Source organism: Typopeltis vanoorti, chromosome 11, assembly GCF_054136105.1.
Source record: "Typopeltis vanoorti isolate ZY-2024b chromosome 11, IOZ_Tvanoo_1.0, whole genome shotgun sequence".
Classification (NCBI taxonomy): domain Eukaryota; kingdom Metazoa; phylum Arthropoda; class Arachnida; order Uropygi; family Thelyphonidae; genus Typopeltis; species Typopeltis vanoorti.
In genome coordinates, this window is record NC_143559.1 from 15,010,065 (window position 1) to 15,034,564 (window position 24,500).

The window sequence follows — 24,500 nt, forward strand, 5'->3', positions numbered from 1 at the left end:
TAATACAGTACATTGTTCCAAAGTATTACAAATAACACCATATACAGTAATCCATCAATTATATAATGACAGCAGAATGAATCTGCTGGTTGGATAATGCTACATGGTGCTACACCAAAAGTTGGTTGACACACACACACTAAACCATTCAAAGATTAGGTAACTGAAAGATCACCATAGTAACATGCAATATTATCTGTTATAATTTATAAAAACAGAAATAGAATGCTTAGTATTTAAATCATAAAACAGAATTCCAAAAATACTGCAAATAATGTCTATTAACACTAATACAATTAATTAGAATTAAATCACAGATATTAAAACAGATATATAAAATGATATTTTAATAAAATATTTTATTAAATATTTTAATAAATCTCCTGGCGGTGGCCAGGAGACAGACCTGGAGCTGGAAGGAAATGTCATCAGGAAGGTGAGAGACTTTAGATACTTAGGTTCGACAGTGGAAGAAGATGGAGGAGGTGAGAAGGAAGTGGGATGCAGGATACAAGCAGGTTGGAGAAACTGGAGGGAGATGGCTGGAGTGTTATGTGATAAGAGGGTGCCGATCAATCTGAAAGGCAAAATTTATAGGACAGTAGTGAGGCCAGCTATGACATATGCTATAGAAACTGTGGCCCTGAGGAAAAATAACATCAGCAGGATGGAAGTAGCAGAGATGAGAATGCTTAGGTGGATGTGCGGTGTGACCAGAAAGGATCATCTGAGAAATGACTATGTCAGGGGAACAGTGAAAGTTACGAACTTAGGAGCGAAAATACAGGAGGCAAGGTTGAGATGGTTTGGTCATGTGATGAGGAGGGAGGACGAATATGTGGGAAGAAGGGTCATGCAGATGGATGTGCAAGGAAGGCGGAAGCGTGGGCGGCCAAAGAAGAGATGGAGGGAGCTGGTAGAAGAGGACTTGAAGATGAAGAACTTGGATGTGGTGACAGCCCAAGACAGGAAGGTGTGGAGGAGACTCATAACAAACAGTGACCCCACTTAAGTGGGAGAAGCTGCAGAAGAAGAAGAAGAAGATTTTATTAAAACTAAAATATAAATTAACAACAGACTTACTTATGAGCAGTTAGTTTCCGACATTTTTTGAAGAGAGCTTCATCTGTTATTCTATTAAACAAAGTTGAATAAGAATATATCACAGATGAGCCAATGATTATCATCATATTATTCCATTACAATTTAAACTGTTACATTTGGCAATGCTGAATATAATTACTAAATGAACAATTTAATTTACTGTTGAAAACAGTGGAGATGAAAACTGAAGAAATCAGTAAAAAATAAGCTGAATGTGAAGAAGCACGCATATGCACAAATGAACTGAAAAATATCTTTTGTTTATCCCCTTCCCCTCCCTGTAATGAGTTGATATTTCATTGAAAAAAACATGGGTACCTTCCTTCCAAACAGGTCTGTTATTTGTCAAGTCTCTAATCTAATCAACTCTTACATTTCACTTTCTATTGCACTCACAACTGCATCAGCCAACCTGCATCTGGGTTGCATAATTCCATTATAAATAAATTCTGCAACTAATCTACACATTAACATCATCATATCATTGCTGATCTGGAGAACATATTGCTGTTCATATATCTCATCTCTGCTAAGTTAAACTTTATGAGAGCCGTCCATATGTGGTCATGATTATTATTTATAATGCAGACTCCTTCAGCAACTTAAGGACTCAATGAGAAATGACCTCTTCTCAAACTTATCCTGGATAAGAATGCCTAACCAATCATTTTTCTTTAAAAATATTTGCCAAAGATGCTCTCACAATATCCACTGGAAGCTAATTCCATATATCTTGAAGAGAATCTGGACCTTTCCAGTGATGACCCCAAATTTTCTCACCATCTGCCACGAGCAATAAAATCTCATACATCTATACTGTAAGATCCTCTTATGAACTTACTTGTTTCAATTTTATCTCTCTTCCATTACTGAAACTGGGAAGACCAAATTTCCCCACTCATATGCACAATTTCCATTGGTTACTATCTTGGATCTTTTCACATGTGCCCACAGAATCCAAGCAAACACAGCAGCCAACATGTCATCATAACAAAGCCTTGCAGGAATAACTCTCTTATTCCCACAAATTAATGTTCTCTCTCAATACTATAACTATTTCATGTGATGGCTTAGCCACCTTAGCAATGTAGACCCGAGACTCCAATTGAACAAAATGGTCAAGGGCACTGACAATTCTTTAGCCACTTCACGTACGACACGAGCTGGTATACCATCCAATCCCACAGATGTATTGACATTGAGGTTTTGTAATAGACTATTCACCTCCACTTCATTCACCACAATTCCCGTATAATCTATTGGTTCATTCATTTCTGCAATGTCACCACCTGGATGGTATACTCTTGCAAAGTGCTTGCTCAGTAATTCAACTATATCAACCGATTTGGTTACCTCCCGATCATTGGCATTCTTTAGTATCATTCTGCCGTATATATATATATGTTTTCTTTTACTTGCAACATAGCGAAAAAACTGTTTGGGATTCTCTTTAGCCTGCATGGCTAATGTTCTTTCATAATCCGCTTTTGCTTTTCTTACCACACTCGTTACCCTTCTGGCCTGCGCTTTATACCATTCATGTGTCTGCAGGTCACCTTTCTCCTTAAATTCCCTCTACAGTTGTTTCTTTTTTTGCAGCTCAAGATTAATGGTGTTATTCATCCATTTAATTCCTACTTGATTTATTATTCGGACTCTAGGTATACAGTCCGCCATTGCCTCCTGCAAACACTTCTTAACCACCTCCCATGAACTATCAACATCCAGCCCTTGCAACTTTACATGCCATGGCACTGAACCAAGCAAACTCCTAAGCTTGTCATACTTACCAGCCTGGTAATTCCACATGTACTCTGTCTTAATTGTGAATTCCAAACATTTAGCCACCTCCCAAGTATAACCCTATAATCACTCTTACCAATTGGTGGCAACATGGTCATATTCGTTACAGCCAAATTCTCAGATGGTCAAGCATTCAGACATATTTCAAGTTACTTGAAAATTTTAAAATGGTAATCGTCATTTCCAGTTATAACTTAAGTTAATTGAGTTCATTTTCAGTTTTTCTTTATTTTTTATTTTTTTTCCAGCTTTGAAACAGTTGGTTTAGAGAAGCTGCTCAAGACTAAATGGTGATCACTTCCAATTTCAAATCCTCTGTACACTCTGGTGTCCTGCACCAGGAAGAAAACATCACTATCAACAATAACATAGTCAATGAGACTTTTCTTATTCCTTGCCTCTTTTCTCCATGTGAATTTTTGCACATTTTTATGTTGGAACATTGTGTTAGTAATAATCAGTCCATGTCCTGAGCAGAAATCCAACAGGTATTTGCCATTATTATTAGCTTTGCTCTTTTTTCCAAATTTTCCCAATATATTTTTGTATGTTTGACAATCATGTCCTACTCTTCTATTTAGATCCCCAACAAGGACCAACTTTTCCTTTTTCATTGTGTCAGTTGCTTTCTCTAAAGCCTCAAAAAATTCCTTCACTTCTACCTTAGTAGAACCTTCTGTGGGACCAGAGGCACAAATACGTCTCATTGTCCAGTTCCCCCATTCTTATATTTGCCCACATCACTCTATTTGAGACTACCTGCCATTCAAGAAGATTAGCCTCATATTTAGTGTTGAAAACTATGGCCTACTCCTTTTCCTTGATTGTCATTGCCTGAATATAACATTTTGTATTTATTGCTCAGAAAGATCTCACCAGTTTTTGCCTTTTTCATTTCAGTCACCCCTATTATGTCGATCTGATACTTATCCAATTCCTCAGCTAGCTCCATTTCTTTGCCATTCAGGCTTCTTATGTTGATAGTACCAATCTTGAATTCTGGTGATGTTGAGTTGGGGTGGATTTCAGGATTTCTTCCAGTAGTTGACTTTTCGCTGTTTGGCCTGGTTCTCTGGTGAAAACAACGGGGGGCCTTGTTTAACCGGGTGATGCCCCAGGAAGCATGAAATTCTGTCATGGTGTATCGTCATTTTTTATTTTAGTTTAAGCCAATAAGAATACAATTTGGTCGGCTAAATCCCAAATTGCCAGCCCATTCTCATTCGTTCAGTATCCAGGTAGATACCTAACAGGGTGCACCATGAGAAAGTGAGGATTGGACATTAGGTCAGAAGCTCTGATCAGTTCTCCGCATTCCTTTAAAGGCTATGTGGAGGTCTACTATCAGTTATATAGCTTTGACTCTTAAGCATCCCGATTGTTCATTATTAACACCATATTCCAATTGTAAAATGTTCATATATTCAAGAGGCATACTGATTACATGATTAATGGAAATGTCTTCCAATTGGTTCAGTATACAACAGTGCACAAGTGGGTTTGAAATAAAAATTTACCAGAAACTATAGTTGAAAAGAAAAACATGTACTAAAGTTTTGTGAGAGAAAAAGAAAGTCAAGACGAACTATAGAATCAAATATACAAAAAAGTGAAAGGATTGGGAAAAAAGAAACATTAGAAGCTGTTTGCATGAAAAGAAGAAATTATGTAAAAAGTTAGTTACTGGCTAGTAAGTTAGCACATGCTCTTAGATAATACAGAAAAAAAATGTGAGAAAGCAAATGTCATGAAAGTGTAGGTGCACCTGGCTGGTAAGTGATTTGCAAATGATGCTAATATACATCATGCTGCTTTTTGCTTGTTAAAGATGGTGCATGCTAAATTCTTATTTTACTGATATTCATCATCATCAGCAATTTTCTGTCCACTGCTGGACTAAAGCCTCCCTCAAAGTTCTCCATTTCTATCCTGAGCTTTTTTATTCCAGTGAATTCCAGCCATCTCTTTAATCTCATCATTCCAATGTCTCTTGGGTCTTCTTGTAGCTCTCTTTCCATCTCTGGGATACTATTCAGATATCAACTTTGTCTATTTTTGAGTGTTATCAATATTATCATCATTATAATGTAATCTGCAGAATAAAAACTAGAATAACCAATTCCATAATTACTTCTTCCAGTTTTATTATACTGATCAATTTACTAATATAACAACATCTGCAAATATCACAGAATAGGTCATATCATGGTAAATGATAGACTGGAGACCACTGATATAAAGTCCTGAATCAACATTGAAGAGGAGGTATGCAAAGCTAATCTAAAATGATAATGTAGTCATTTAAAGAGACTGGAAACAGAAGATAAGTATAGCATGCAATTGAAGCAATAGATCAAGAGGACACTCAGGCTACATATACACACACAGATGTACATATGAATGTACATATGTGTGTGTACAGATGTACATATGAATGTGTCTCATCAAATTAACAACCTAACATGCATTACAGGATTTGCAGTCCTAATAGAGAAAAAAGTCAATGTTCTGAATCTATAAGCTATAAGATATTCTATAAGATATTCCATCCCATTCATTTCTTTTTTACCTCTCAGTTTAAATCAGAAATATTTTGGCTACAGATGCTCAATAAACCAACACCGTCTACTTGGAAAATAAACAAATTTTTGTTCGCTTTTGTTCTAAGCATAGCACAGTAATTAAACTTGGAACAAAATCATAGAAAACATTGAACATATTATTAAAATACATTTATTTTAACAATGCATCATCTTTAAATGGCTAGTCACCTTAAACTATAATCTCTTTCTTGAACTTCTGGAACAGCAGCACCTGTTTTGTATGGTGAAATTTTGCCATCGCTTGTAAGTGTACCTGCCTAAAGAGGAATAATTTTATGATTAAAATGGCAGATAAAATAATAATAATAATAATAATAATAATAAATAAACAAAAAGTGCAAAAAAAAATGTATTATTATTATTAAAGAAAGGATAAAATATCCAGTATTGTTTGGCCAAATAGTAAAACAACATTTGCCTTCAGTGCTTGAAGTTTTAAAAGTGATTAAGAGCTTAAGAAAATACAACCTTAAGAGAACAGAATATGAAAGAAATTCTTACTCTATTCAAAAGAAAAAGAAACCATACAATTCCAGTAAGAACTTGAAATTTTTCATTTTACCACTGCACTGTTTCTTTCATACTCTATTCTGATATTTGTTCTAATTTGACTGTTATTTTATTTTCTGTGTATATTTCTTGAATAGACTGTAAGAGCTGGTCTAGTCTGTTTAGATTGATTAATTTTATCAAAGGCGTTTTCATATCAAGAAGTACAGCAAGGATGTTTCCTATCACCTCTACTTTTTTAATATACACAGTCTTGCCATAAATATTGTTACAATTTCTACACACTCGTGCACTGCCCAGAGTATTGTGTGAACCTTGTTCCGTTAGTGGCACTGCATGCAGCTAACATTCCCATGTTTATCAGTAGAGAGAGAGGTTTAGCTGTGCAGATTAACATGCAGTGAAGAGAAGAGATTATGAGAACCGTGTAACTGTAACAGCACTTCATAAGTTTGGAATGCAGCCACCTGTTATTTTCAGCATGCTAAAAACACTTGGAATCAGTAGCACGTTTGTGTATCAGACTATTAACCATTCTAACGTTACAGAAGATGTATCTGACTGCTAAAGAACAGGTTGACCATGCTGCATTAGTACACAATAGCTTGTAAGGGCTGTGAAGGCATGCCTCTGCCATAATCCTATGAGAACCAGAAAGTGATGTCGTAAGAGATGAACATTTCACAGAGAATGATGTTACATGTACTAACTGATGACCTGAGGATGAGAGCCTACTGCTGTTCTATTGGACACCTCCTAACACGAAACTTATATAGCAGAGGGTGATAAAATCAAAGGCACTTCTCCAGCAGTACATGAACAACAGACACAGAGATATTGTCTTCAAAGATGAGATTTTCACCAATGAAGAGTTATTTAACTGCCAAAACAATTAGATACATGCCCTAGATTGTTGCGCCGCAAGTGCCATAGCACCCAGGATTCAGAGAGGTCATCAGCATATGTCGGTGACGGTTTGGTGGAGGGGATATCCAAGTTGCATTTATGCAAGAAAGGGATCAAAACTTCTGCCAAAGTGTATAAAGACATCATGCTAGAACCAGTGGTATAGTCCATGAACAACACTTGTTTTATAACAGGCATTGGACTTCCAACAGGACTTAGTCCCTGCACACCAGTCAAGAATCACACAACGGTAGTTGGAGGTGAATGTGCCTGACCATATCCGATTTTTTTTTTTTTTTAAATGTTGCTCCCACCCACGAAAGGTTATTTGTAAACCTGCAGTACATTTTGTACTGTGGACAGCTAGGGATTTTTTATTCTATTTTTTATCAATTTTATATATTTTTTGTATTTTTCATTTATTTTTTTACATAATCTGGAAACCCTGCTCTACAGACCAAACATGGAACATTTTCATCCCCTTCAGGCCTCCAATAAGTGGAGTGGTGGTCTCACACTGAGCAATGGCATTCATCTCCCACCTATCAACTGGCTGTCTGGAAGTCTGATCTGAATTCGTTGAACTTCAAATTGTGGTCAGAGATTGAGAGAGAGAGAGAGAGTCTGCAAGAAACAACACCCAAGCACTGCCAGCCTGAAGGTGGATTTAGAGCAAGTAATGGCAGTGTAACGGTGGATGTTGTGTGTGCCACCATCGACATGTGGCCTCACAGACTTTGGACATGCATGAAGACAAAAGGGGGGGGGCATTTTGAATATTGAGTACTGCTTTATACATGCGGTTTGTATGTGCTGAAAGCTGTAAATGATTTACTGATAGATTAATGGCTTATACACTGTTCAAGTTGTAACAATATTTATGGCTAGACTAGAAGGTATATAAATAAAATTAACATCTGGAAAGAGCATAACCCATTTGGTATACAAATAAACTCACAAATAAAGATAGATACACTATTATTTGCAGATGATCAAATTGTATTAGTTACATCACAAGATCTACAGGGATCAGTAAAATCATTAAATGGAGTTTCAAAGCAATATAATATGAGAATATCAAAAATAAAGACAAAAATAATGGCTTTCAAAGATAAAAAGATCAAATGTTAAAGTAAACAGCATAATAAATATTTTACTTAAGCCATCCTTGGTATAAAAATACACTAGTATCAGACTATATAATGTTGTGTCTAAACCAAACCTTATTATATGGAAATGAAAGATGAACCATAAAAAAAAGAATGAAAAATAGATTCACACAATAAAAATTAAATTTCTCAGAAAAACTGCTGGATATACTAAGTGGGACCATAAAACAAATGAAGAATTTTACAATCCCTAAATATAAAACCAATTAACCACTATGTAAGTAAATATAAACAAAAATGTCAGAACATCTAAATCAAACAGACAATAGCAGACTGCCAAAAATACTATTAAAAAAAAAAAAAAAAAGGAAAGAGAATTGGAAGACCAAGAAAGCAATGGCATGAGACTAGAACAGGCCACTTGACCTAAAATCCATGACAGGAAGAAAAAGAGAATACAACCTTCATATGAGAAACTTGGCATGCAATAATTAAAAGACAACAAAGTCGACCTAGGACAAGCATATTTACTGTTTATTAGTGCTTTTGATTAAGGTTTTGAACCATTTCTTCTTATTAGACCTGGCAGAAATTATGAGAGGAAAACAGGCCTCATGAATACCATGTCAGTGTGTAAAACATAAGCTTGAAGAAACGAGCCCACATGTTAACATCAACAAAGGCTATTAATAGAAAGTACAGAAAATATCAAGTAATGTTTTATAATGTTTTACAGGAAACCAATGATTGCTTTTGAAACTTAAAGTGACTGAGAACATATGTCTAATTCTTCAGCATGAGACTTGCCTTGCTACTGCATTATTTGAAAGATGGAGAATCATGTCCAAGAACCAGAATGCACATTAGTTCCATATGTGCATTCACAGTTTCTATAAACAAAAGAGAAAATGATTCACCTGAAAGACATGTGACTAATGTGTTTAAGAAGGATAAATGTCTTCATAATATTTTACTTTCTCTTTACAGAGAGCCAAACACACTAGTAGTAATTCACTGTGTAGAATTATGGAGACAAACTAGTTTTGGAGCACTTAGAAATTGATACTAAACCAGTGGTTCTAAGACCATAAACAGGACTTAAAATAACAGGACAATAGGAAACTAAATCGCCAACCAGTAGCCACTGATGTAGTTTCACTGGTACTCAATATATATAAGTATTTAATTATTATGAATTTATTTTTTACTTTATTAATTTATTTTATTTTATTTTTTTAAAATTATTATTTTTATGTTATTTTTCCCTCTCAATGGAGGCAAGGCTAGTATTGACAGGTGACAAAAGCAGTTATGCTGTAGATCCTGATGTAGCTTGTGTCCCAGTGTATACACATATGTATATTACTGATGATGACTTTCATTAAAGGGTGAAACATCCAGTGCTACTTTATTGTAATTAAAATAAGTGCTCCAACATGGTAGTTCATCTTCAAAATTCTACATATGTTGTGGCTTGCCATATGGTGAGTCACACCATATGGCAATCATAAAACACCAACACATAAAGACAGGGATGTTTTTCCCAATGACAGAACTTTTGCCACATAACTGGATTATTTATGACACTGCTTTAGCCAATTGTTATAACCCTTATAAAATAGATAATATATTATATATTATAATAATATATTATCTATTTTATAAGGGTTAAAAAATTGATAATATATTATATGAACCTTCTTCACTTTTGCTGTGACCTTTTACTTTACATAAAAGGTTCACAGCAAAGCTATTCTTAACTATTCTTACATGATCTTCAAACTACTTTAAAATCTCACAAACTAAAACCCTTATCTATTCTTCTAAGGACAAACTACCTTTGATCCAAACCTTTCATGAAAGGTTTTTTTTGAAGACAGTATTAGCAATGAAGTATTCCTGAAACTTCAACAAGAATCTATGCCAGGTGGTGTCTGTGAATAAGTTACTCTAAACTTGTGCTCTCACACTGTATCAATACTAGAAGTGTTCTTCGCTCAAATTAACCAATAAATGGAAATCACAACAGTGAGTACTAAGGAGATGATTACTTCTGCACAACCCATAAGTACTTATAGTGCATCAAGTCAGTTATCTTTTTAATTAAAAATCACCCAAATGCAAGTGCCTACTATGCCTACTGTGCGAAGCAAAGACGGTGACAACAAAGGCCAATGACAGAAGAGCATCTTGTGTCTCACTAGTGCAGCACCATTGATCACTGACAATTATTCAACTATTCAATTCAATTATTCAACTAACTTGAATAACTACTATAAAAAATTTATCATGAATATCAACAATAAAAAAACAAACTATGAAAATAAGCAGAACATGAAAAACGAACTGCATCCTGAATGAAGAACCTACATTAGTAAAATATTTCAGCTATTTAGTTACAATATTTAGTGAAGATAGCAAATTAAATATGGAAATAAACAACAGAATAAGCAAAGGTGGTATGGTGGGGGAGTAAACTGAATAAGTTCATACAGAATAAGAGAGAAAATTAGAATAATAAGATATAGCAAATTATACAGAAAAATCAGCCAGAAAACAGATGCACTTATGGATCTGAGAATTGGGTAGAAATAAAATACTTAAAGATTACAGACCACAGATCTCAGATTTCTGACAAAAAAGTGACTTGAACATATGGTAGAATGATCAATGGCAGAATCATGTTAAAAATTAAGACATCAGGATGGAATTGACATTAACATTCAGGAATGTGTAGCCAGAGCTAATCTAAGTATACTTATCAAACAAAAATGGGAGAGGAAAGGTTAGCAAATCATCATAATCAAATTCCTGATATGTAGCCTTTGAGGGTGCATAGGATATTATGATAGTACTACATGAAAATGTTACACCATTACTGACTTTCAATAAACAATTTTCCTCCAAATTAATCTGTTATCTGTCAAGACTCAAACATTATCAGATCTTGTATTTCTGTCTTCTAAGGTACTTTTTACTGTATCAATACATCTACATCTGGGTCTTTTTCCTGTTAACCTGGCAAAGAACACTTGTTTTGTTAATCTTTTCTCTTCCATTCTGTTTAAGTGACCATACCATCTGAGATTAGCTCTGCTAACACATTCCCGGATGCTAACAATGGCAAAATACCTAATATCCTCATTTTTAATATGATACTGCCATTGATGCCACCTGTTCACTCCACTAATCATTGTTAGAACTCACATCTGTGGTCTCTAGTCTTTGATCTCAAGTGCTTTATTTCTAACCCAGCTCTCAGATCCACAAGTTAAAATTGGTTTGAACACTGTTGTATACAGTTAGTGTTCTGATTAATTTCTTTTTTATCTCAGATAAATTTATTCAGTCAACTTCCTACCATACCAGCATTACTAATTGTGTTGTCTATTTCCATATTTAATTTGCCATCTTCACTAAAAAATTGTGCCTAAATAGCTGAAATGTTTTACTTGTTATGCAGGTTAACCATTCAGGATATAATTGATGTTTTCAATGTCTCTGCTTATTTTCACTGTCTTCGTATACATTTGGTATGATTCTCATACCAAATGTATTACAACAGTTATTGAATTTAGTCAGGGAACCTTGTAGACTTGTACTGGATTTATTCAGAAGTAAAGAGTTGAGATTAATATCTCCAATCTTGATATCAGATTTAATACCACTTTCCTTCATAATGCGATCCATATAGATAATGAATAACATTGGAGATAATGTGCACCCTTGTCTCACACCTCATTTAACATCAAATGATCTTGATACATCCTTCATATTCAAACTGCTGACTTACAACTCAAATAAAGACTACGTATTGCTTGATATAATGTCCCATTTACACCATATACCTGTAGAGTTTTGAAGAGCTTTCTGCTTGGTCTGTTGTCATATGCCTTTTCCAGATATACAAAACTTAAATACAGATCTCTAATTATAATCCAATGATTTCTCAACTATTTGTCATCATCATCATATTCCTGAGATGTACCCTCAAGGTGTGTACAGGATATGATAGTACTACATGAAAAACTTAGATCATTACTAACTTCTTATCCACAATTTTCCTCCAAATCAATCTGTTACCTGTCAAGACTTCAATATTATCAGATCTTATATTTCAATCTTCTAAGGCACTTTTTATTGTATAAATCTATCTACATCTTGGTCTTCCTCTAGATCTTCTTCCTGCCAACCTGGCAGAGAACTCTTATTTTCCTCATCTTTCCTCTCCCATTCTGTTTAAGTGACCATACCACCTGAGATTAGCTCTGCTAACACATTCCTGAATGCTAACGATGTCAAGTTCTTCCCTAATATCCTTGTTTTTAATATGATATTGCCACTGATGCCCTCTGTTCATGCTCCTAATCTTTTTAAGGACTTTGATACCTGTGGTCTCTACTCCATGTGGTCTGAACAAATGGAGATGTGGTCAAGTGTTTTATTTCTACCCCAGCTCTCAGATCCATAAGTTAAAAGTGGTTTGAACACTGCTCGTATGCAGCTAAAATACTGTTTTGACTAATTTCTCATATGCCTCTCATATATTTCAATTTCACAATTTCTCATATATTTCTCATATGGAGGGGGTGCTTAAGGGTCAAAGCTGTATAACTGAGAGGAGACCTCCACATAGCCTTTAAAGGAATGCAGAGAACCGACCAGAGCTTCTGACCTAATGTCCAATCGTCACGTTCTCGTGGTGCACGCTGTTGGGTATCTACTTGGATACTGAATGAACGAGGATGAGCTGGCAATTTGGGATTTAGCCGACCAAACTGTATTCTTATTGGTTAAACCAAAATAAAAAATGATGGTAAATCATGACAAAATTTCATGCCGGCTGGGACGTCGCCCCTGGCGAAAACAACGGGGGCCTCGTTTTTGCCAGGGAACCAGTGTGAACAGCGAAAATTCAGCAACTGAAAACACACCTCAACTCAACATCACCAGAGTTAAAGATCGGTACTATCAACATAAGAAGCCTGAATGGCAAAGAAATGGAGCTAGCTGAGGAATTAGATAAGTACCAGATCGACATAATAGGGGTGACTGAAACAAAAAAGACAAAATCTGGTGAGATCTTTCTGAGCAATAAATACAAAATGTTATATTCAGGCAATGACAATCAAAAAAAGATGGAGTAGCCATAGTATTCAACACAAAATATGAGGCGAATCTTGAATGGCAGGCAGTCTCAAGTAGAGTAATGTGGGCTAATATGAGAATGGGGAACTGGACAATGAGACTTATATGTGCCTATGGTCACACAGAAGGTTCTACTAAGGTAGAAGCAGAGCAATTTTTTGTGGCTTTTAGAAAAAGTAACTGACACAATGAAAAAGGAAAAGTCGGTCCTTGTTGGGGATCTAAATATTGTAAGGTGATCTAAATCTAAGGGGATTATAAGGGGGATCTAAAGATTATGATTCACACAAAAATATTTTGGGAAAATTTAGAGAAAAGAGCAAAGCTAATAATAATGGCAAATATCTGTTGGATTTCTGCTTAGGACATGGACTGGTTATTACTAACACCATGTTCCAACATAAAAGTGTGCACAAATTCACATGGAGAGAAGAGGCAAGGAATAAGAAAAGTCTCATTGACTATGTCATTGCTGATAGTGATGTTTACTCCCTAGTGCAGGACACCAGAGTGTACAGAGGATTTGAAATTGGAAGTGATCACTATTTAGTCTTGAACAAGATAAAATTGAATTTCATATTGAAAAGAATAACATGTAAAAAAAGTTTGAAAGCAAATAAAAGTTGAGCAGCTCTCAGGTGTGAACTGTAGACTAAAATACACAAAGATTATTGAAGGAAAAAAGAAAGAGTTTGAGAACAGGAATCAAACCTTGGAGATTCAGTGGCAAGCCTTGAAGAAAGACCTGATTGATTCAGCTAGAGAGGCATGTGGTGAAGTTGTTTGCAAGAATAGAAAAATTAGAACTCCATGGTGGACACAGGAAGTTAAAGAGGCAGTGAAGGAAAAGAAGAAAGCATATCAAAAATTCCTGTCAAATAAGTCAGCTTGTGCTCTTAGAGAATATAGAGACAAATGCAAGAATGCTAAACACTGTGTAAAACTAGCTAAACAAAAGTCATGGGAGGACTTTGACAAGAATATAGAAAATAAATATCAAGAAGGTGGCAAAATATTCTGGAGGTTGTTGAAGAAGCTTAGGAATGGAGGAAAGAATGCTGTAAAAGGAGTTAGAGATGATAAAGGTGACATGAAAATGGGAGAAAAAGATATCCTTGAAGTATGGAGTAATTACTTTGAAAAACTGCTAAATGAAACAAGCAGTGATGACAGCACAGTGGTAAAAAACACTGACCAGGCATGCAGTAAAGAAATACATATCCATACTTTAAGTAGAAAAAGCCATCAAAGGCTTGAAATGTGGAAAGGCAGCAGGAGTAGAGGATATTCGACCAGAAATGCTGAAGTATGGTGGTATAAGAGTCTTACAGTGGCTGCACTGCATAGTTCAGAAAGCCTGGACAGAGGGACGAATTCCCAATGATTGAAATAGAGCTCTCATAGTACCCATATAGAAAAAGGGATATAAAACTGAATGTGAGAATTACAGAGGTATTTCCCTACTGAGGTTCCTGGCAAGATCTATGCAAGTATACTTGAGAAACGGTTGAGAAGAATTGTGGAAAAAAAGCTTGGTGAAGAACAAGCTGGATTCAGGCCAAATAGAGGCTGTCAGGATCAGAGCTTCACTTTACAACAAATAGTCGAGAAAGCATGGGAATATAGCAGAGATCTGTATTTAAGTTTTGTCGATCTGAAAAATGCATATGACAAGGTGCCAAGAGAGAAGCTATTTAATACGCTACAGTTATATGGTGTCAATGGGGCATTACATCAAGCAATACTTAGTCTTTATTTGAGTTGTAAGTCAGCAATTAGAATTGAAGGAAGTATAGGAAGATGGTTTAATGTTAAATCTGGTGTGATACAAGGATGTACACCATCCCCTCTGTTATTCATTATCTATATGGATCACATTATAAAGGAAAGTGGTATTAAATATGATATCAAAATTGGAGATGTTAATGTCAGCTCTTTGCTGTATGCAGATGATGTTATATTTCTAAATAAATCAGCTACAAGTCTGCAAGATTCTCTGACTAAATTGAATAACTGTTGTAATAGATATGGTATGAAGGTCTGCAATAAAAAGACAAAGACAATGAAAATAAGCAGAATCATTGAAAATGTCAACTGTGTTGTGAATGGAGAACCTGTGGAACAAGTAAAACATTTCAGCTACTTAGGCACGATTTTTACTGAAGATGGTAAATTAAATATAGAAATAGACAACAGAATCAGCAAAGCTGGTATGGTGGGAAGTCAATTGAATAAATTCATATGGAATAAGAGAGAAATTAGTCGGAACACTAAATTAGCTGTATACAATACAGTGTTCCAACCAGTTTTAACATATGGATCTGGGAGCTGGGTCAGAAGTAAAACACTTGACCAAAGACTAGAGACTGCAGATATGAGAGTCCTGAGAAAGATTATAGGTTGAAAAGATGGCATCAATGGCAATATCATATTAAAAACGAGGATATTAGGAAAGAACTTGACATTGTTGGCATCCAGGAATGCGTCAGCAGAACTAATCTCAGGTGGTATGGTCAGAATGGGCGAAGAAAGATTAGCAAAACAAGTGTTCTCTGCCAGGTTGGCAGCAAAACGACTCAGAGGAAGACCAAGATATAGGTGGATTGATATGGTACAAAGTTCCTTAGACGATAGAAATATAAGATCTGATAATGCTGGAGTCTTGACAAGTAACAGACTAATTTGGAGGAAAATTGTAGATAGGAAGTTAGTAATGATGTAATTTTTTTCATGTAGTACTATCATATCCTGTACACCCCTTGAGGGTACATGGCAGGAATTTGATGATGATGATGATGATGACTAATTTCTCTCTTATTCCATGTAAATTTATTCAGTTGGCTTCCTACCATACCAGCTTTGTTGATTCTTTGTCTATTTCCATATTTAATTTACTATCTTCACTAAAAATCGTGCCTAACTAGTTGAAATGTTTTTCTTGTTCTATATGTTCTCCATTCACAATGCAGTTGATATTTTCAATGCTTCTGCCTATTTTCATTGTCTTGTTTCCTTTTTTTCTATACCTTCATACCAAATCTATTACAACAGTTATTCAATTTAGTCAGTGAATCTTGCAGACTTGTATTAAATTTATTTAGAAGTATAACATCATGCAGATGATGTTATACTTCTAAATAAATCCAGTTCCTAGATCTTTTGTGAAAACAGCAGGGGACTTATCTAAAAAGGCAGTGCCCCAGCTGGTATGACATTTCTTCTTCTTATACAATCATCTTTTGGTTTAAGCCAATACAAAGTACAATTTGGTTTGCTAAATCACACATTGCCAGCTCATCCTCATTTGTTCAGGATCCAGGTAGATATCTACTATTAGAGTGAAGTACAAGAAAGTGAAGCGTGAGCATTTGGTTAGAAACCCATTGGTCATCTGCATACATTAACACATTCATGGTAGGGTGTGTCTATTTTATTTCACAGTAGTTCAGCAGGAGATATTCCAGTGTATACATGTTCAAAGGCCATATCCTCACAGTTACCTAGCTTTGACCTTTCACCAATCCCATTTATAAATGCATGTTGTATTGATCAATGATGAGGAATTTAAAATGGGTCAAACTATTAATGAGACATTCACATAAAGTTTTACTGTAATTGTAGATCTATAAATTTAAATTTTTTCAAAAAATGTTTTTGCTCTAAAATCTTTTAATTTAAATCGGTCATTAAATCTAAACTTTCGTATTTATCTAAACATAACATTCTCATACTCAGTAACTGAGAAACAATTATTTAAAGAGAAAGCAAGAAACGATATGTAAACAAATAAAAAAAATTTACCTTAATAAAATATCCATACGTTGAACCTTTTGTATCCTTGCTGCATTTAGATATCCTACTTGAAGCTGAAACTTCATCAGATTTTGTTTCTATTTTTACTCCATCCTAAAAAATAAAAAATCTTTCCTTTAAATATAATTGAAACAACATAGCATTCAAGTGAGCAAAGAATTTAAGTCATCTAATTCATATAATTTTATGAATTTCATAAAAAACTTGTAATTCAGAAAATTTCAAATTCATAACACTTGATTTGATTTCAAAAAATCAAATCAAAGTCACTGGTACAGTGTATGCAACAGCATGTCTGAATAAATCAGTAAATGTATGAATCAGTACAATGAGATATTACTCACTGTTTAAGAGATACTTGTGGCATGAGGTTTCTTTAAATTAACACGAAAACCACAAGGAATAAGCAATAATATTTTTTTGCCACATACATATTTCAAAAATTAAATCAAAGTCACTGGTACAGTGCATGCAACAGTATGTCTGTATAAATCAGTAAATGTATGAACCAGTACAATAAGATATTATTCACTGTTTAAGAGATAATTTAAGATGATATTTAAGAGATAAGAGCTGAAAATTCAGGTCATCATCAATGGTGACAACAGTTAATTACAAAGTAGAATACAAACAATGAATTGATTTGAAAAAGTAAAAGCTGCATGATATTATACATAAAACACAATAGCATAACTGAGGAAATACTGCAATGTTAATTATTCATTAGTTACTAAAAATAATTGCTCAAAAAAATTCCTCCATTTATTCTTAGAAGAGCCCTCTGTGAAACCATAGAGCACAAATAAGTTTCATTGTCCACATAACTATGCTTCTGTCTGCTCAAGAAGCTTATCTTCAAGTTTGGTGTTCAAATGCTATCTCTACTCCTTCCTTTCCCTGATGATTCTTGCCTAAATATAACATTTTATGTTTATTATTTAGCAGGATATCATCTATTTTATCTTTTTCATTTCAGTAATACTAAGACATCTTCCAGAGCAATATAAAGCCATTTCCCACATTACTAAAGAATCTGGCAAGAAAGCATTTCATAAATGTTAAGCAAAACTTTATGCAAAAGTCTGAAAGCCTTATAAATAGACAATGTAAATCTTCCACTCCTCAGTCTGCAGACAAATGGATAAACTTGTCTCACTTTAAACTTCCCCATGAAGAAATTAATGTTTTATCTAGAGGCCATGATTCCTCTATTGCTTTGAGGAAAATTCCTTATGCTGATTTCATGCTATATATTGAAAGAAATCTACACAACCTTCCTTCTAATTCAGCCAACAAATTACATTTTGAAGTGGTGCATATTATGTAATGCAAAATTACCACCACTGAACATTCCTAGGTGGGAAATTAAAGCTCTACACTCTTTAAAGAACAACCATAATATTATAATCTCTAGAGCAGTCAAGAGAAATCACTGTTATCGTAGACTGAATATAACTAAAATCAACATTCTTCTGCGAGATCATTTTTATCTATAAACATATCATTACAGATCCCAACAAATCACAAGTAAATAAATTAAATCAGCTGCTAGACAACACAAATTCTGGATGCTGAGAGTCAAAAAAGTTAGCAAGATTTTTTATGCTAAAATACTTAGACTGTATGAACTGCTAAATATAATAAAATGAGCATTCCTTTGTTCATTCCTATATCAATGGTTGCTTGGATTGACTGTCCGACTTATCTAACTTACTCTCCAATAGAAGAGGAAAATCACTGTCCTACATAAAGTATGCTGCAAATTTCATCTATAAAGTGAAAGACCTCTACCCTTCAGTGCTCCGACATCACAATGTTGTTCCTTCATCACATTTCTATATAACTATTCAAATGCTCTCTAAGGATATTCCAGCTGGCAGCCTTAAATTATTCGACTTTGCTGTACATTTCAGATACTTTTTTCTTATGCGCCCTTGTCACCACTCTTATCAAATTATTTATGAAACACCTGGAAAAACTTCTCCATACTACATCACCTCTTGTTCCTCTACTTGATTTCATTGTGTTGATGATATGTTTGCTATTTGGCTATATTTCTGGTGTCGGGGCTATCAGGTAAAAAGACGTGCTATTAGAGGGCTCCTGAAAGATTTGTGATTTTTGTTGATTTATTAAGTGTTTTCTTAGATTTAATTGTGTATTTTTAGTATATTATTGTAGTTTTTTAGTGTAATTATTGTACTATATCATTTTATAATAATTGCAGAAATATTATTAGTTTTTACTACTCTTAAAAATGGCACCAAAAACTCATCATAACGAGGCAGTGTCTAAAGCTCAAGTTGTTACTACTAAGGAGAGTGTTTGTCCTGATGAACAAAAGTACTGCTGCAGTGATGATGATAATTTATCTGAGGATAAGTTGACATTAATGTTGAAGAAACCTTGACAAGTAAGGATAAGGAAGTCATTTTGCCTCTTTATAAGGCTTTGATAAGACTACACCTGGATTATTGTGCACAGATTCGGTCTCCCCAGGTTCCAACGGGATAGAGGGTGCAAAGAAGTGTTATAAAGATTATATCTGGATTAGGGGATTTAGATTATGAGGACAAATTGCGAGTATGTGGATTGCAGACTGGTTAACAGGAGAAAGAGGGGTGATATGACAGAGGTCTATAAACTTTTGAATGGGTATTGTTGGATATCAATGAAATTTTTCGTTATATGGAAGGTGGGGAGAGAACATGGGACATCCATGGAAGTTAAATTTATTTGCAGTCAAGAAAGGGGTAAGAGCTAGGTTTTTTTTCCCAGAGAGCAGTGAGTGAGTGGAATAGTTTGGCTTTAGGGATAGTGAGTGCATCTAGTGTGAATGAATTTAAGGGAAGGTATGATAGCTGGTTTGGATAATTTATAGTCTCCCTTAATGAGTCCTTGACTGCCTGGAGATCTCAGATAATAATAACAATAATATTCAAGTGAAAAATTAGATTTTTTGATAAAATGCTTGTACTATAGATATCTGATAATAAGAACATACAAAATACATCCATTTTCTCCAAGTTGAGAAATGTGGTCTTGCAGAACATGAAATTTCCATTAGCCACAGGATCCTATAAGACAGCACAAAAATTCTTCACATAAACCTTTTCTCCAGAATAAAATTTACATTAGAAAAAGTAAATAATGGAATCCTTTCTTTCTTTGATTCACTTATAAAGAGGAAAGTGGATGGCTCTCTCAGATTTTCTGTTTATAAGAAGTTGATATTCACTAGATGATACATTCTTCGGGACTTTATCTATCAACCATAACAAAAACTCCAAGGTCCACATGTTTTAGTGAAGGGTGATAGATTCCCATGTATATATAGAAAGCATAAAGGGTGATAAGAGCCCATATATATGTCCTGTGGGCACACATTGACATGTGTCCACAGAAACATCACACACTGTTCTGAAAAAGCTCCCAAACAAGAATTAGAATATATAAAATACATGATTTCAACAAATACTTTCAATCCAAATTACAACACATCATGAATAATTATTCTTGTAGTAATAGCACATTACTCCATACCAAGACAATTCCCATTCCTTACATAAAAGGCATTTCTGAAAACATCTCAAAAGTTTAAACAAATTTGAATTCCAGACAAGTTTCAAGCCAGTAAACAAGATTTTTTCTGCTAAAGAACTTCCTCAACTTGGTTTACATGAGTCTACCAGATTCCCATGTACCTACAATCTATGCCATTTTGTCTGTTGCTTGTACTATAGATATCTGATAATAAGAACATACAGATTACACCCATTTTCTCCAAGTTGACACATGTGGTCTTGCAGAACATGGAATTTCCATTAGCCACAGGATCCTATGGGACAGCACAAAAATTCTTCACATAAATCCCTCCAAATCTGAGACTCTCAAAAGCATACTATGAAGCTCTTTGTAATCAACTCAATCTTAACTGGAATGATGGTCTAAAAATTTCAAAATTATGAGAAATAGTGACTTTGAACTATCATTAATAAATCGACGTTCATTTGTAATATGTATCTGCAATGCTTATAAAAACAGTTTTTTTAATATACATACACCCACACTGATATGATTATATTTACTGTATATATGTAGTGATATATATTTGTATGGATATATATTTATAGTTTATATAAGATTGAGTATATATATATAAGACATTACATAAAACAAAAACTGGTGAGATCTTTCTGAGCAATAAACACAAAATGTTATATTCAGGAAATGACAATCAGGGAAAAGGAGTAGCCATAGTATTCAACACAAAATACGAGGCTAATCTTCTTGAATGGCAGACAGTCTCAAATAGAGTGATGTGGGCAAATATGAGAATGGGGAACTGGACAATGAGGCTTATTTGTACCTATGGTCCCACAGAAGGTTCTACTAAGGTAGAAGTGGAGGAATTTTTTGATGCTTTAGAAAAGCAACTGACACAATGAAAAAGGAAAAGTTGGTCCTTGTTGGGGATCTAAATAGCAGAGTAGGAAATGATTGTCAGACATACAAATATATTTTGAGAAAATTTGGAGAAAAGAGCAAAGCTAATAATAATGGCAAATACCTGTTGGATTTTTGCTCAGGACATGGACTGGTTATTACTAACACCATGTTCCAACATAAAAATGTGCACAAATTCACATGGAGAAAAGAGGCAAGGAATAAGAAAAGTCTCATTGACTATGTTATTGCTGATAGTGATGTTTTCTCCCTGGTGCAGGACACCAGAGTGTACAGAGGATTTGAAATTGGAAGTGATCACTATTTAGTCTTGAGCAGGATAAAATTGAATTTCATATTGAAAAGAATAACATGTAAGAAAGTATTAAAGCAAATAAAAGTTGAGCAGCTCTCAGATGTGAACTGTAGACTAAAATACACAAAAATTATTGAAAAGAAAATGAAAGAGTTTGAGAACAGGAACCAAACCTTGGAGATTCAGTGACAAGCCTTGAAGAAAATCCTGATTGATTCAGCCAGAGAGGCATGTGGTGAGGTTGTCTGCAAGTATAGAAAAATCAGAACTCCATGGTGGACACAGGAAGTTAAAGAGGCAGTGAAAGAAAAGAAGAAAGCATATCAAAAATTTCTGGCAAATAATTCAGCTTTTGCTCTTAGAGAATACAGAGATAAATATAAGAAAGCTAAACACTATGTAAAACTAGCCAAACAAAAGTCATGGGAGGACTTTGGTAAGAACATAGAAAATAAATATCAAGAAGGTGGTAAGATATTCTGGAGGTTGTTGAAGAAGCTTAGAAATGGAGGAAAGAGTGCCGTAAAAGGAGTTAGAGATGATAAAGGTGACATGAAAACGGGAGTAAAAGATATCCTTGAAGTATGAAGTAATTACTTCGAAAAATTGCTACACGAAACAAGCAGTGATAGCACAGTGGTAAAAAACACTCAGCAGGCATACAGTCAGGAATACATATCCATACTTGAAGTAGAAACAGCCATCAAATTCTTGAAATGTGGAAAGGCAGCATGAGTAGATGATATTTCAACCAGAAATGCTGAAGTATAGTGATATAAAAGTCTTACAGTGGCTGCACTGCATAGTTCAGAAAGCCTGGACAGAGGGACGAATTCCCGATGATTAGAGTAGAGCTCTAATAGTACCCACATATAAAAAAGGAAATAAAACTGAATGTGAGAATTAGAGAGGTATTTCCCTACTGAGTGTTCCTGGCAAGATCTATGCAAGTATACTTGAGAAACGGTTGAGAAGAATTGTGGAAGAAAAGCTTGGTGAAGAACAAGCTGGATTCAGGCCAAATGGAGGCTGTCAGGATCAGATCTTCACTTTACAACAAATAGTTGAGAAAGCATGGGAATATAACAAAGATCTGTATTTAAGTTTTGTCGATCTGGAAAAGGCATATGAAAAGTTGCCAAGAGAGAAGCTATTCAATATGCTACAGTTATATGGTGTTAATGGGGCATTATATCAAGCAATACTTGAGTTGTAAGTCAGCAGTTAGAATTGAAGGAAGTACAGGAAGATGGTTTAATGTTAAATTTGGTGTGAGACAAGGATGTACATTATCCCCTCTGTTATTCATTATCTATATGGATCACATTATGAACGAAAGTGGTATTAAACATGATATCTGAATTGCAGATGTTAATGTCAGCTCTTTGCTTTATGCAGACAATGTTATTTAATAAATAAATTCGCTACAAGTTTCCAAGACTCCCTGACTAAATTGAATAACTGTTGTGATAGATATGGTATGAAGGTCAGCATTAAAAAGACAAAGACAATGAAAATAGGTAGAATTGTTGAAAATGTGAACTGTGTTGTGAAAGGGGAACCTGTGGAACAAGTAAAGCATTTCAGCGACTTAGGCACGATTTTTAGTGAAGATGGTAAATTAAATATGGAAATTGACAACAGAATCAACAAAGCTGGTATGGTAGGAAGTCAATTGAATAAATTCATATGGAATAAGAGAGAAATTAGTCGGAACACTAAATTAACTGTATACAAGACAGTGTTCAAACCTGTTTTAACTTATGGATCTGAGAGCTGGGTCAGAAGTAAAACCCTTGACCAAAGACTAGAGACCGCAGATATGAGCGTCCTGAGAAAGATTAGAGGCGTGAACAGATGGCATCAATGGCAATATCATATTAAAAACGAGAATATTAGGAAAGAACTTGACATTGTCAACATCCAGGAATGTGATAGCAGAGCTAATCTCAGGTGGTATGGTCACTTAAACAGAATGGGCGAGGAAAGATTCCTCTGGGTCGTTTTTATTTGCCAGGTTGGCAGAAAAATGACCCAGAGGAAGCCTAAGTTATAGGTGGATTGATATGGTACAAAGTGCCTTAGATGCTAGAAATATAAGATCTGATAATGTTGGAGTTTTGACAAGTAACAGACTAAATTGGAGGAAAATTGTAGATAGGAAGTTAGTAATGATGTAAATTTTTCATGTAGTACTATCATATCCTGTACACCAATTGAGGGTACATATCAATCAGGAATTTGATGATGATGATGATAAGTGAGTATGTGTGCACATGCGCATGCTCATGGGAAACTGAAAACATGATCGTTAACACACTTATAAATAAACAGAGATGAAGTGCCATATTTGAAAGGACTTGTATGGTATGAAGAATTTTTGTGTTGTTCGATAGACTCCTGTGACATGTAGAAACTCTGTGTTCTGCAAGGATCAGATTTCCCAACTTGGAAAAAACAAATGTTATCATATATTCTGATTGTCAATTGTCTACAGTACAACTAGTTTTCCTTGTTATAAGGATGAAAAGTGTGTGATACAGTGAAGATTTAAAAAGAAAAAGAAAATAAATGTTTATATTTACATATAGATGTTTACATTTGCATACAATAAAAAGATTATTCATATACAGTAAATATGAAAGTGTATGTAAGATATGTTGAACAAAAAAATGTAATGATGCATATCTAAGAACAGTGCCTGTATGCAAATACAGTAAATAGAAAGTGTATGTGAAACAT

General features: G+C 34.6%; 1 protein-coding gene across 1 annotated transcript in view; it reads right to left on the bottom strand.

Moving 5' to 3' along the window:
- LOC150101318 (G patch domain-containing protein 4) overlaps positions 1–24,500 on the bottom strand; it is a 90,608-nt gene that overhangs the window by 12,508 nt on the left and 53,600 nt on the right. The window contains exons 4-6 of the mRNA XM_090400887.1: positions 16,985–17,089; positions 5,679–5,767; positions 1,084–1,134 (exon numbers count right to left, since the gene is read on the bottom strand). Coding sequence (XP_090257013.1) covers positions 1,084–1,134; positions 5,679–5,767; positions 16,985–17,089 — 245 coding nt within the window. The remainder of the gene's footprint in view (positions 1–1,083; positions 1,135–5,678; positions 5,768–16,984; positions 17,090–24,500) is intronic.